Genomic DNA, 14,519 nt, shown 5'->3' with positions numbered 1-14,519 from the left:
GGAGGACAATGTTAGAACATACTGCGATTTCATGTGTATGCGACAAAGATAGTGTGTACCGAATAAACGTTTTCTATGGGATTTTTACAGGGTACACTTTTGTCTCAAATCATCTGCCAGGGGGCTTCTTCTTCTCTTCTTCTTCTTCTGCGTTCGTGGACTGCAACTCCCACGTTCACTCGTATGCACACGAGTGGGCTTTTACGTGTATGACCGTTTTTACCCCGCCTTGTAGGCAGCCATACTCCGTTTTCGGGGGTGTGCATGCTGGGTATGTTCTTGTTTCCATAACCCACCAAACGCTGACATGGATTACAGGATCTTTAATGTGCGTATTTGATCTTCTGCTTGCATATACACACGAAGGGGGTTCAAGCACTAGCAGGTCTGCACATATGTTGACCTGGGAGATCGTAAAAATCTCCACCCTTCACCCACCAGATGCTGTCACCGTGATTCGAACCCGGGACCCTCAGATTTACAGTCCAACGCTTTAACCACTCGGCTATTGCGCCCGTCTTACCAGGGGGCAACTGACATGAAACAGAGCAGACTTTTGTGAATTATCAAGAAAAGTGTGGATCATGAAAAGAAGAATTTATGAAAATGAAAATACAAAAACGTGCGCTGGGTGCAGGTACAACAAACTGCTGCTGTACATGGGGCTGCCACTGCATGAGGCCAAGGAGATGCGTGTGAACCAGTTCTGCAAGGTGGTCAGCGAGTTCGCCCTGGAGTACCGCACCACGCGGGACAAGGTCCTCCACATGCTGGAGAAGAAGGCCAACCAGCGGGAGAGGAAGAAGACGCGGGGCAAGATGATCCACGAAGTGAGACTCGTATACTGGGTGTTGTGCATGGATAAACTTCAGGCCTGCTTTTGTTACAGGATTGTTTTTGCTGGATGTTGTGTGTGGCTGTTTATTCCTTATTTTTGATGACAGGATTTTTCAGCCCTGATATTGTCCCTTTGTGGTTGCCTGGGCTATAAGCAACATGATTTGATTACAGGATTTGATTAAAATGAAAATAATTAAGAAAATGAAGGTATGCAATAGAGTGCAGTTAGTTGTGGCCCAGAAAGAACATAGATTCAGTGTAGCTTGGTTCACATAAAGTCTTTGCAGTTTTTTCTGTGTGTGCAGACAGCAAACAGGTTCACATTCTTTTCTGTTCTTGAAAACCCAACATAGTTTCAGTAGGATGGTGCTTATTCTGACATCACTTTTTATGAATAGTCTGATTCTGACACAGGTATGGTGCCAGTTCTGTAATTAAAGAGAGTTAGTATTTTGGGATTGACAGGGTTTCCATTTTGGTTTCAAAAGACACTGTAGATATTGGGACCCAATGAGCTCTAATTATATATGTATGCTTGTGTCCATCCTAGCATCGCTGGAACTCCCATTTTTGCAGTTGACAGTATCTACCTTAACATGCTGGTGTCATTTAGCCTTCAGATGTGATGCCAACATGGTCCATTTTGGTATCAACATCACAGTTGCTTTGTTTTCAATGCAGCCATTATTCCGGTGTTAGTTGGACCCATTCTGATATGGACGAAGCTATCTTCAGATATAGATAGTTCCCACATCAGTTGCAACCATGTTTTTGACATGAGTTGGATCTTCTCATCACTCATATAGTTGTTGTGGAGAGGAGTGTTGTACTAAACACAGCTGCACCGATGCCAGTCAGATGTTGAATGTCATTACAGACAGTAACTGTTGTGTTGATAACCAGTGAAGCCAGTGGTGGTTGTGGAGAGGAGTGTTGTACTAAACACAGCTGTACCGATTCCAGTCAGATATTGAATGTCATCACAGACAATAACTGTTGTGTTGATAACCAGTAAAGCCAATGGTTGTTGTTGAAAGGAAAGTTTAACTATACATAGCTGTGCCTGTGTTGGTCAGACGGAGAACTTTGCCAAGTCCAACAAGCAGGACGAGGAGCTGCACAACCTGCTGAAGAACGGCTACACCAGCGCTGATGAGAGGGGCTTCCCTGGACAGAGGAGCAGGAGGAAGATGGGTGAGTGCAGTGCACAGGGTGGGGGCAGGGAACAGGGCAGGGAACAGGGCGGGAACAGGGTGGGGGCAGGGAACAGGGCTGGGGAGAGCGATGATCGCAGTGACTGTCGGAGGTGATAAATTTTGCATGAAAGAATACATCTCTATTCATCCATTTGGAAATTAAATATAGGTACAGAGTAATTAAATATAGGTACAGAGTACTATCACTCAAATGTAAAAAGGGGTGTGGTGGGGAGAGGGTTCAGAAAGAAATGATCTCTTTTCATTTCTAACAATAAAGCAACAACAACAACAACAAAACAACAACAAAAAACAAGTTTTGCTTCCTTGTTTAATTCATTTGCTGTGGTTCTTGGATATTGCATGCTTTTTTTATTGCTTTTTTTTTTGTAGCTGTACTTTGGTCTGTGCTCACCTGTGTTTGTCATCACACAAACTTGGCTTTTGTTTTTGTCCTGTTAAGGCAGAGATGTTCAGTATTCAGTGCTGTTAGAAGGAGCAAAGTGTGAAAGTTGCATATAAAATATACAGAGCATCCATCCATACCACATTCTTTATACCACTTACTATTCATGAGCCTAGGAATTCAGGTAAGGTCGGTACATACATTTTCCCCCCAATTGCATCTTTACTTCACCCAACCACATGGTGAAACACTGTGTGTGTGTGTGTGTGTGTGTGTGTGTGTCTTTGGTTACTTACTGTCCATAATGCAACTGGCACTCTTCTCTGTATCGAACCAGTCTCTGAATGGTACCCCAAGCGTGCTCCAGGGTCTTGAGCTCTCCTTGGACTGCTCTGCACCATGTATGTTTGTGTGGTCAATCATCCTCAGTGTTTCCTCTTCTCCCTGCAGATGCCCGGTCCTTGGGTTCCTTACGAAGCGGACAGACGACAGACTCAGAGATGTACGACACGGGTGAAGACGAAATCCTGGAGGCGTGCGTGAGGACGGCGGCAGCTCCAATCAACAAACCTCACCGTGAACGCAGGCGTTCCAGAAACCACCGGAAATCATGTAAGTGTTCAGCAGGGGCAGGGGATGTCGGTAAAGTAATAATTAAACAGGAAAAAAAAAGAAGAAAAATGCTCTGTTTCTGGTTTACTGGCTTACACCCCAGCAAGTGCTGGTTACAATAACAGTTTTTGTTTGTTTGTTTTTTGGGTTTTTTTTTGTTTTTGTTTTTTTTTAGAAAATATTGACAAATATAAACAAATGGAAGCCATACAGATATATTTAAAAAAAGATAGAACTGAAGTATTGAGACCTCCTGTGCACTTGTTTTTTTTATGTCTATTGCTTGGACATACATGCATGATCATGCACACAGACATACATGTACACACACAAATAATATTTCTTTTAGAAAAAATAATGCATGTAACATAAACAAATAATGGAAACAGTAATATGTGTTAGAAAAACAAAAAATATCCATAAAATGTCACTGTGCACAATTTCTATGTTGCTCACTTATAATACAGGCATGGTCTCGCACGCATTCTCTCTCCCACACTCTTTCACTCACATACGCACACACGCACGCACACACACACACACACACGCGCGTTAGACAATACTGACTTCAAATAGACTATATTGAAATCAGTTTTTACCCATCATATCACCAGAAACAGGGGATTTTTTTACCCACACTCTTCTTTGCTTTTTATGGACTGTTGGTTTGGGTTGTGGGTTCAGATGTGTTTCTATTTCACTCAGTGTGTGTGGTACCAAGTGATGTGAGCCTCTCTTCTTTTAGTTGTGGGATTTGACAACACTTGTTTGTGGTGGTAGAGACTGTGTGACAACAATCACTGTGGCTCTTCGCTGTCTGTGCCTTCCACTCCTTTTCAGTGTGATAAATATGGGTTTGATTTCTGCTTGCTGAAGTGTGTATTCTATTTTGCTGCTGCGTGGGGGGGGGGGGGGGGGGGGAACAAAGATATATGACACTTTTTGATTGAAGGGTATTGGCAAAGAGCTTACTTTTATTTTGGTTTTGTGTCAGTCTGTGCTGTGTAAATTGTCTTAAGTTTTCATTGCACATTTTTTGTTGTTTTGCTGTTTTCTTCTGGGTCTTTGCAGCATACAGTGTTTTCTCTTTTTTTCTTTCTTTCTGAATGGTTTGGTCTCCAGCTGTTGAAAAGGAGGAGAGGGATAGTGAAGTGAAAAGTGTGTCAGCACAAGTGCCTACACCTGTAAATATATGTGGATATATAGTTCAGACTGAGTAAATCATTCACAGGAAAATGATTTATATGTATGTGATATTTTCACTAAAACAAAAAGTTATGGCTTATTATCTTGTTTTAGAATATCTTCCAATGGTTTGGTTTTTTTTTGGTCTCTGTGTGGCAATGATAAGTAGACGTGTGTGTGTGTGTGTGCGCGTGTGTGTGTTTTTCTTTCAGCTTTTTGGGATAGTGATTACTAGGTAAACCTGCCTGTTTTGGTGTTTTCTGACTCCATGTCTGTGAGTGAACGCTCAGTAGAACGCTCAGTTTGCATCCGCTATGTTTCTTAATTGATACCTTGTTCCTCAGATTGGATTGAACCATCTGATTCTGAGATCAGTGTTTGTCGTTTTCCCTGGTGTTGTTAAGTCTGTGTTTAACTAGCTTGTTATGTGTTTCAGCTTGTGTTCAGACTGTTTCGAAAAATCTTTTGCATAATGAGTTTGATGATTTTGCACAAATGTATTTCAGATTCTGTGAAGGAAAATCTTTCCTGTAGACAGGTTGTGGAACTGATCATTTGCATTTTTAATTACATAAAAAAAATAAAATGAAATAATGATAGGACTGACGGAGGGTGGGGGTGGGGGGGAGAAAGATATATACCGTAAACAAAACATTTTGAAATAATCATGGGATTGACGGGGGGTGGGGGGAGAAAGATATATATACCGTAAACAAAACATTTTGAAATAATCATGGGATTGATGGGGGGTGGGGGAGAAAGATATATATACCGTAAACAAAACATTTTGAAATAATCATGGGATTGATGGGGGGTGGGGGTGGGGGAGAAAGATATATATATACCGTAAACAAAACATTTTGAAATAATCATGGGATTGATGGGGGGTGGGGGTTGGGGGAGAAAGATATATACCTTAGACCAGTCTCTTGTATAGCATGATATGGTGCAGTTCATAAGAAAATATAGCACAGATCTTGACCACACACACAAACAAACAAAAAATCCTTGATGGAAAATCCATTGTAGGCTGTGCTATATGTTTGTTTCAACATTTCTTTGTGTTTACTATACTTTCCAGATGTGTAGCTACTGCTAGAGTTGATTGAACTGAGAGAGAAGAAAGGGTAGACATGTATTTGTTGTGTGTAGAAGCATGGTCCAAGTTTGGTGCAATATGTGTGTTCTGCACTGTGAGTATATGTGCGGATGTATGACAGCATAGTGGTAGATGTGTGGCTTAGATTGATGTTTCATTTGACAAGTTCCATTTTTCTAAATTTGTGGGCATGCTACAATATTGAACTCTCTTGGGTTTTTTTTTCAGAAATTGTGTGTGGTAAAACATGTGTCCACAGAAACAGCAATCTGTCTTGTGTTTGAAATTCAGAATGCACTCATTTTTGCTAGTATTATAGTTAGATGTGCCCAAAATGCACCTAAACAAGTTTACAATGTATTTGATCTTTGTTGTTACTTTGTTTTTTCCACTATTGTGAAGTACGGCAGCTGTGAAAATAGAAGTGGTAGACATGGTAGTGTGTGTGAAAGAGAAACTTCAAATAGAAAGGGGAGGGGAAGAAAGTTGTTTGTGATGCTTTAAGCATGACTTGTTTTTTCTGCCGGCTTTGTTTTCCACTTGCTTTCTCTGTTACTTTCTCTCTTTCTTCTTGTCTTTTAACCCTATTACATGGTTCTGTTTCTTTGAACTGTTGATTCTCACACACAACAACAACAACAACAACACACACATGTACACACACATTTACAAACTAAAAAAAAAAAAAAAATGTCAGCATGTTCTCCTTAACACTACAAAATTTAAGATTCTGCTATCCCATGTTGTGACCCATTTGTTTATCTGCTTCATTCTGCAGCTGTGAGCAGTTATTCAGATAGATGAAAAGACAATAGGTATGACTTGAGTCACCATGGTACCCTGCTGCCGTGTGCTTGTTCCTCCTGGTGGTTAATGGAATGCCTTCATGCTCTTCTTTCTTTCTTCTTCTTCTCCCTTTTCAGAACCATCCACTCTCCTGCTGACTGATCCCTGTAACTAGCTGATCCTGTTTTAGTGGTTATGTGAGTCCTGCCCCACCTGATTTCTTGTGTTTGTGCAACTTACAGCCACGGTTCTTGACTGGTTTTTGTGCCTTCAGCACTTGTGACATTAATCACTGCCAGTGTTGAATGACGAGTGTTTGAAAACACAGTTCATATTTGGAAAGTTTAGTGAAGGATTTTTGTTTTTGATTAATCTTGTGGATTCGAAATTTGTACTGAATTGTTGGTATATGTTAAAAGATAGAAATGATAAGCTGGAAGAGTAACTTTGACCCGGACAGTCTCTCCCACACACCTGCCAGCTCAGTAGTCAAGAGTAACTAGTTGCACTTGTTCAGCAGAAGAAAAACACAGCATAAAACAACTCAGTTTAGTTGTGTACCACCAGTTCCTTTAAAAATGTCATGTATATCTTCAGTGTGTTTCTTTCTCTGTCTTTGCATCTCTTTGTTCTCTGTACTTTTTGCTAATGTCTGTTGATCTCTCTACCTTTATATCTCTCTCTTTCAGTTTGTGCCTCTCTTTGTCTATGGGGTAATGCTTGTCTATGACAAAATGTATTTTACAAGAAACATTCAGAAGGTAATCTAGGGATAAAGATCATTTGGAACTAGAATCTAGGGATAAAGATCACTTGGAACTAGAATCTAGGGATAAAGATCACTTGGAACTACCTGGTAAATTTGTCATGACTAGAATAACACGGTTGCCATCAGGAATATCATCTGAACTCCAGACCTAGAATAAGATAGTCTGGATGGCAGTTGTTTTGCTTGCAGTGGAAACTAAACGTTGTCTGCTCCTGACATGTTTTGACAGAATGGTCTGACTGCCTTGATTTGTTTGGAAAAAAAAACACCCAAAAAAAACCCTTCTCTCTCCGCCCCCTCCCCCTCCCCCCCCTCCCCCTCCCCCCCTCTCCCCCCCCCCTCCCCCCCTCTCCCCCCCCTCCCCCTCTCCCCCTCCCTCTCCCCTCCCCCCCTCTCCCCCCCTCCCCCCCTCCCCCTCCCTCTCCCCCCCCTCCCCCTCCCTCTCCCTCTCCCCATTCTTCTTCCCCAAGGCTTTTTGCAATACTGATCTCCTCCTTGGAATTTACACCGAGACATCACCACCTTCATACTTCACTGTCTGTTCTTTCATTTTACAATATGAAGGTCATCATTACTGAGATATCCAATTTCATTTGAAGTCTCTAGTTTCTCCTTTCCTGTTCTGTCATTGCCAGCAAGAGTAGTAGTTTTTTTTGTTTTGTTTTTTTAAAAATTTACTTCAATATAGAGTTCAGCTGTATTGGTACTTGTTTTATCTTTTCTTGTTTTTGTTGCTAATTCAGGTACCAGTAGTTGGATGACTGGTTTCTTGTTCAGTCTGTTTAAAAAAAAAAAAAAATCACCTAAAAGAGAAAGAAATGAAAGTGAAAGGCAGGTTCTGAATCATGGTGTTTTTTAACCTGAAAGTGGGCATTCAGTCTGTTCACTGGGCTGCTGTGCTTCTTTAGTTTGTTTATGATTTATCACATGACACATACAGTGTGTGTGTGTGAGCACACGCTAACTAAACCATTATTCATCGATGTTTAAAGTGAGCGTGAGTGTGTGTGTTTTGGCTGTACAAAAGCTGTCTGGAATTGCCAGGTTTTGCCAAGATAGTTTGTAGCATGCTTATGACAAAAGAATGTATGTGTGTGTGAATGTGGACCAAATAGGCTGTAATTAAAGATTTATTATAGTTGTTTGTTTTATGATTAATATTTGTTGTATCTTTTAATGGTTTATTTATTTATTTTTTGCAATTGAAATTATTTATGTACCAGTATTTTGATGACTAGTTTCTTGTTGAAAAAAAAAAAAATCATTACACAATTTAAAGGAGAGAATGAAATGAAAGTGAAAGTTAAATCTTGATGTTTTTCAAAGCATTATTTATCAGTGTTTTTCTGTGAGTGAATTGTGTGTATATTTGTACAGTTGCTGAAGTATTGTTCATCAATATTTTCAGTGTGTGTGTGTGTGCGCAGAACCATTATTCATCAGTGTTTTCAGTGAGTGTGTGTTGAGCACAGTGGCTGAAACATTCATCAATACTTTCAGTGACTGTGTGTGTGTACTAAACCAATCATTATTCACCAATGTTTTCAGTGAGTGCGTGTTAAGCACAGTTGCTGAAACATCATTCATCAATACTTTCAGTGAGTGTGCGCGTGAGAGAGAGAGAGAGAGAGAGAGAAACCATTATTTATCAATGTTTTCAGTGAGTGTCTGTGTGTGAGCACAGTTGAAGCAGCATTCATCAATATTTTGTGCGGATGTGTGTGTGTGCATTAAACCATTATTCATCAGTGTTTTCAGTGTGTGTGTGAGCAGAGTTACTGAAACGTCATTCACGGATACTTTCTGTGAGTGTGTGTGTGCGCACAAAACCATTATTCATCAATGTTCACAATGAGTGCGTGTGTGTGTGAGCACAGTTGCTGAAGCATCATTGTCAATCTCTTCTGTGGATGTGTCTGTGTGTGTGTGCATTAAAACCATTATTTCATCAGTTTCAGATAGTGTATCAGCGCATAATTGCTGAAGTTTCATTTCTGTGTGTGCGTTTCTGTGTGTGTTTGTGCGAGTGTATTGAACCATTATTCATCAGTGTTTTCAGTGAGTGTGTGTGTGTGTGCGCGCACATTTCCTGAAGCATCAATCATCAATGTTTTCAGTAATGATCCCTGCACTGTATGTGTGAAAGCTGATAGCATACACCTGTATTCATGAAACATAGATTTCATATGACAGTCTGACATTCTGCATGCACTTTTTTTTTTTCATTTTCATTTTTCTTTCAATAGGAGTTTGAGGTGGTCCTGCCAGTGAAGTTTACCTGCATGTAGTTTGTTCTCCTTGGATGTGTTAGACAAGTGTACTTCTACAGTTCTTGTCAGTGTTTGTGGGATGAAGAGAATCTGTGTGATTTTTTAAGATTTTATCTGATTTTCAGTTTCATTGCATACACAAAATTGTTAAATGTATTTTATACATGATGTTAAAATGATTAGTTTATAAGAATTTCTTAAAAAGGATTTATTATATCATTTCTGTTGTTCTATTTTATTTTCCAGTAGCAATGAAACAACAGAGTATTATTGTTACTATACCTGATATCACACAAGAAAGGAAAGGTTATATAGATAGAAAAGTGCAATGATTTTGTTGACAATGTGTATGTGTTGAAAGAATTGCTCTGTTATGATGCGACCAACAGGAGACAATCAACTACTGATTGAACAAAGCTATATTTATAAACTGCATGATATGAAAATGAGAAAAATTGAAATTGCTGTATTGATACATTGCATGATCTGAAAAAATGAGAAACATCAAAATGACAGAGCGAATCAAGCACATTGTAGGATACAGAAATGTCACCAACAGTCAAATAGTAACTATTGGTGGATAATAGATACTCCACCCACACTCTCTCTCTCTCTCTCTCTCTCTCTGTCTTCATCCATCTCTCAATCTTTGTCTCTCAATCTCTCTTTGTGTCTTCATCTCTCTCTCTCTCTCAATCTGTCTTTACAAATCTGTCTTTACAAATCTCTCTCTCTCTCTCTCTCTCTGTTCCTCTGTCTTGCAGAAAAGGGGAGAGAGAAAATTTCTACGCTAGCATTGCACACCTGTGTGAGAGAAGAAGAGAACTAACTGTCTCTGTGTGACTTGTATGTGCAGTGAGACGGACGCTGAAGTCAGGACTGGAAGAGGAGGAGCTGAAAGCTGTGGAAGCCTATGCGGACCGAGTGTGAATGGGGGCTGAGGGAAACGAGTGGTACTGTGTGTGCGACTGCCTCACGGATGACAATTTTTGAGTGCCTGTCCATTTACTCTTTTTTTCTTTTTTCTTTTTCTCAGTATTGTTTTTTGTGCTGTTTTGGTAGCGTATTTTATTTTCTACATTTTCTTGTGTACCCAGTGATTTTTTATTAATTTTTTTTTTTTACAAGGATGCAAGTTATGATTTTAACTGTCTCTGTCCAAGATTTTTAAATGTGTAAGTCGTTTGATTTTCTTTTATTTATGTTCCTTTATTTTTTTTTTTTTTTACATGATTTGAATCAATTCCAATCTTATTTTCAAATTGCTGCAAAAGTTGAACAGCTAAAAATGAAACATATTGCAATCATAAATCTGTTTTTCCATGCCTTTTTTTTATTTTTTTATATTTTTTTTTATTTAAGATAAATTTCAAACAATCAATGAATTGATGGTGTTACTAAAGTCAGTTCAAGTGTCAAACGTTTGTCATTTTGGATGCATTATTGTCAGACCCACCATTCTCCCACTGCGCCTGAAAACTAGTGTCCTCCAGCTGTCGTTCACTGCTGGTTCCATCTCCTTCAGAGACAAACTAACCGTCTCTTCCCACTGCTGAGCTGTCTTCTGGCAAATCACCTTGTGGCAATCAAGTTTTCAGCCTATGGTTTAAGCATGATGAACGATCAAAACTATTAAGAACAGAAGGTATTTAGTCAGATAATGCTGGCCATTGCTTTGGTTTATGTTGTAAAAACTATCTTTTGCAATAATCATTTGTTTTGTATATTGCATGGCAGGGTTACTTACGCTTGTACCACAGATACGTTTCAGCTGTGAAAGGACTGCTGATGCTAGGTTCTGTTGGTTGTTTACTTCAAGTTGTGCACTGCTGAGTTTGCTAGCCATGCTGTGATATGATGCTACAATGTGCCAGAATGACAACATTGCGCAAGGACACTAGCAGCGTTCAGTAGATCTGTAGTATGATCCTACCGTTCATTGTGAAAACTCTGATCAAAACCATGTGCGCAAAACTCCACCTTCTTCAAAGCTAGGTGTGGAATATCAGTGAGCTGTTTTCATGTCTGCTGCCAGATCAACTATTCTGACTGTAGTTTCAGTAGGTGTTTTTTGTTGTTGTTTTTTCCAGATAATTATAAAGTTTTAACCGATGCATTGATTCTTGAAATTGATTTCCAATTCATACTCTGGTTTTCAGTGACTAGTCTGGGCTGCTTATTTTTTTTGATGTAGTTTGTGGATAAATGTGTGAGATGTGGTGGGTTTGGTATTTTTTCCTAAGAAATATTTTTTACTATTGAATGTGACCTGAGGGGGAAGGGGTCTGTTGTGATTGTGCTGTCTTACGGACCAAGGATATCTTCACGTTTCCTCTCAGATGGAAAATGGATTTGTATTTATTTCTGTAAAGAAAATCAAATCTTGTACAGAAAGAAACCTTTTTTCTCTCTCCTGTTTATGGTGTTAATCACAGCGAAAAGTGCAATAATATCTCAAATCAAGCAAGTTTGATTTTTGATCAATGTGTTCCCTGGTTTAATTTCTTCTTTTTATTTTTCAATGATGTTGGTAGCATAGATGTATTTTGCTTGTGAATTCATCATTTGGCTACATTTACACATATTCACATGCATTTTTAAATACTGCTGGTGTCTTAAGACATGTGTGAAAACGTTCTATCAGCATCAGTTGCAAACTCTACAGTCCTGTACAACTGTGTGCATCACTCTTGCCTAAAATTGAAAGGTGCGTTCATCAAGATCCGTTTGGTATCAGCTATCTAGTCACTTTGTCAGCTAAACACGAGCATTTCTTAAAAACGTTTGTGTTGAATATATGATTCCAAAAAGGAGAACTTCTGAATTGTTGTAGTCAAAACTTGACAGCTGTTTAACTTTGTGGCATATTCACATATCCTGAGAAATGATGACTGAGGATGGTGTATGTCTTAGTGGTGTACACACAAACCATCTGCCAGTAGGATGTTGCATCACATGCAGTATTAACTCTAGGTAATATTTATTTCATCTAAAGTAACCAAACCATTCGGAACTCAGATGTTGCCTTATCGTAATTGTGAAGAACAACAAAATATGTATTATGACTAATGAATTTATAAGTAAAACCTGAAAATGTGTGTTGTAGCTGAAAACTGATCTCTCCATGAAAGAAAAGGGTGTTTGCGTGTTGTGTTTTATTTATGTCTGTAAATAGACAAACACCAGTTTCTTATTTCTTGCTCATTGAATCTCTCATTGTTTGATAATGGATTTTATTTCTTCATAGATCTGCTTTCACAGTGTGTTTATATATATATAATACTGTACATATGAAAACCAGATTATTGAATCATTTCATAGAATACTCGATAGAAATTTACTCATATTTATTTTGAATGTTCTGCATCGTGAACATTCATTTCCACAAAACAAATTACTATTTGGAACGCAAATTTGATAAATAACACATTTCCCTGTGAAGTGGGTATCATGTGTTCTCTTGTGAATTTAATCATTCTTATTCACTTATCACAAAATGTTTAAGTTTGTGGTCAATTGAAGCATCACACTTTATATTTTTAACTTTTCTCTTTTTGATGTGATGCCTTTGGCATTTGATGTCACTGCTGTTGTTGAAACGTCTGAAATGTTCCTTTGAGAAATTATGCCTGGAGTATTTTCACATAAAATGCAACACAACCTGAGAACAGTTGGTCCTTTTTTACTGGTCAGTCTGATGAAATGCTGTATTTCTCTTCTGTTAGTTTTCTTTCTTTTTTTTTCTTTTTTTTTATCTCCAATAGTTTGATATGACAAATTGATGGTGGTTGACTGGTGGTGTACTGAATTATTTTGTCTGTTTCTGACTCTGATTGAACATAAAAGTAAACTACAGAAATAATACTGTAATACTGTACAGAAATATATGCCATATTCATAAATGTGGAATGTAAATTGGCAAAACATAAATAAAAACATGAAAATAACTGGTTTCCTGTGCATTATTTTCATTTGAGACTTCGGACTCAAGTGAGATATACATTTCTTTCTTGCTGTGTGTATGATTGTGCAGATTGAAATCAATCTTGATTCGTTTTTCTTGCTTACAATATGATGATTTATAAACCTGAATGACTACCTTGGTGGCTTTGGTAGAGTTTTACACCTGCCCAGACATCTGTCACTTCCACCATTAGTGTTATGGTCTTGTGAATTTCAACATGTTTGTCCTCATGATCAACAAGTGCAGGCTCCACACATGTGTAAAAAAGGCTGACACACTAAAGTGTCCATGTTGATCAGCTATGCTTTGTTTTGCAGCCCTGAACTTCTTGGCCCTCTTAAGTACTGCCTGCATTGCTTGAGCAGGATGACACGCAAACCAGGCAGCAGTTAACTCAAGACAGGATACCAGTATGAAAAACTAGCGAAGGCAAAATTGCACTGGCTCTAAGTGCAGCAACCTTTCGAGCTAGTCGGCCTTTGGGAATCATTCCAACTGTGCTAAAACCCTCTTGCCCTCTATTTTAAGATTTTAGCCCTGATAGTCTGGACAGTAGATGCCTCATCTGCTACCCTTTGTCGGACACAACTATTATACATTAAGTTTTTCTAAGCCACAAAGCCATGCAAAACCACACACCTTCATTGTTATTTCCACAACTTTTAACTTGGATCTCTAGAACCCTCCATTTTTTCAAACTAAGTCTTAACTACATATAATTAAATGCCCCATTGTGTTGGAGCACAGGATGTACCATCAGCTCAACGGAAACACAAACGTTGCTGTGCACTCTCAACAACAAACTTGTAAGCAAATGATTCTGAGCTGTTTCAGAGGAATGCAAATTGAGAAAGGCGACAGTCTACGCTGCTTGGGACTAATCTCTGAAGGGGTGCTGACTCCCATAAAACACGTTGAAAACACAGTTCTGAAACGCAAAAATGGTCTGTCTTACAAGGCAATGGTAGCCAAAGGCATTGAACAACGCCAATCCTTCATGCCAGCCGTTTTTCTCAGTATGAATGATTATGGACTTGAACTCACAACCCCTCTAAGCAACCTCCCGAGTAACAAATTCTCACCAATGACACCAAACGACGCCTGCTTAATTCTGCTTCAGTGGAAACAAGACAAGTTAAGACAAGGTATTTCAAAGCACTAGAAAAACCACAACATGACGTCGTGAAGGAAGCAAGAGGCGGTCATCAAGGGAGTGGAAATCGTGGATGGGACAAGCAGGGGACACTGTATTGCTTGTATATCGGTTACAAAAATCTAAAACAAACAAAACAATGGGAGGAATACCTTGAATGCTCCAAACATCTGACAGCCTTTTCACTCGCTCTTATGCATTAGCATTGTCCAGACTGAAACCTATATGGAAGGACAGCA

General features: G+C 39.0%; 1 protein-coding gene across 5 annotated transcripts in view; it reads left to right on the top strand.

Annotated features, from left to right (window-relative positions):
• LOC143285378 (FH1/FH2 domain-containing protein 3-like) overlaps positions 1 to 13,110 on the top strand; it is a 203,444-nt gene extending 190,334 nt beyond the window's left edge. For all 5 annotated transcript variants that reach the window (XM_076592606.1, XM_076592607.1, XM_076592608.1 and 2 more), the window contains 4 exons: positions 638 to 830; positions 1,917 to 2,034; positions 2,893 to 3,054; positions 10,020 to 13,110. In XM_076592606.1, coding sequence (XP_076448721.1) covers positions 638 to 830; positions 1,917 to 2,034; positions 2,893 to 3,054; positions 10,020 to 10,093 — 547 coding nt within the window. In that variant the 3' untranslated portion in view covers positions 10,094 to 13,110. The remainder of the gene's footprint in view (positions 1 to 637; positions 831 to 1,916; positions 2,035 to 2,892; positions 3,055 to 10,019) is intronic.
• The last annotated feature ends 1,409 nt before the right edge of the window (positions 13,111 to 14,519 follow it).

This window comes from Babylonia areolata, chromosome 9 (assembly GCF_041734735.1).
Source record: "Babylonia areolata isolate BAREFJ2019XMU chromosome 9, ASM4173473v1, whole genome shotgun sequence".
NCBI classification, from domain to species: domain Eukaryota; kingdom Metazoa; phylum Mollusca; class Gastropoda; order Neogastropoda; family Buccinidae; genus Babylonia; species Babylonia areolata.
This window is presented reverse-complemented; position numbering and strand designations above follow the sequence as displayed.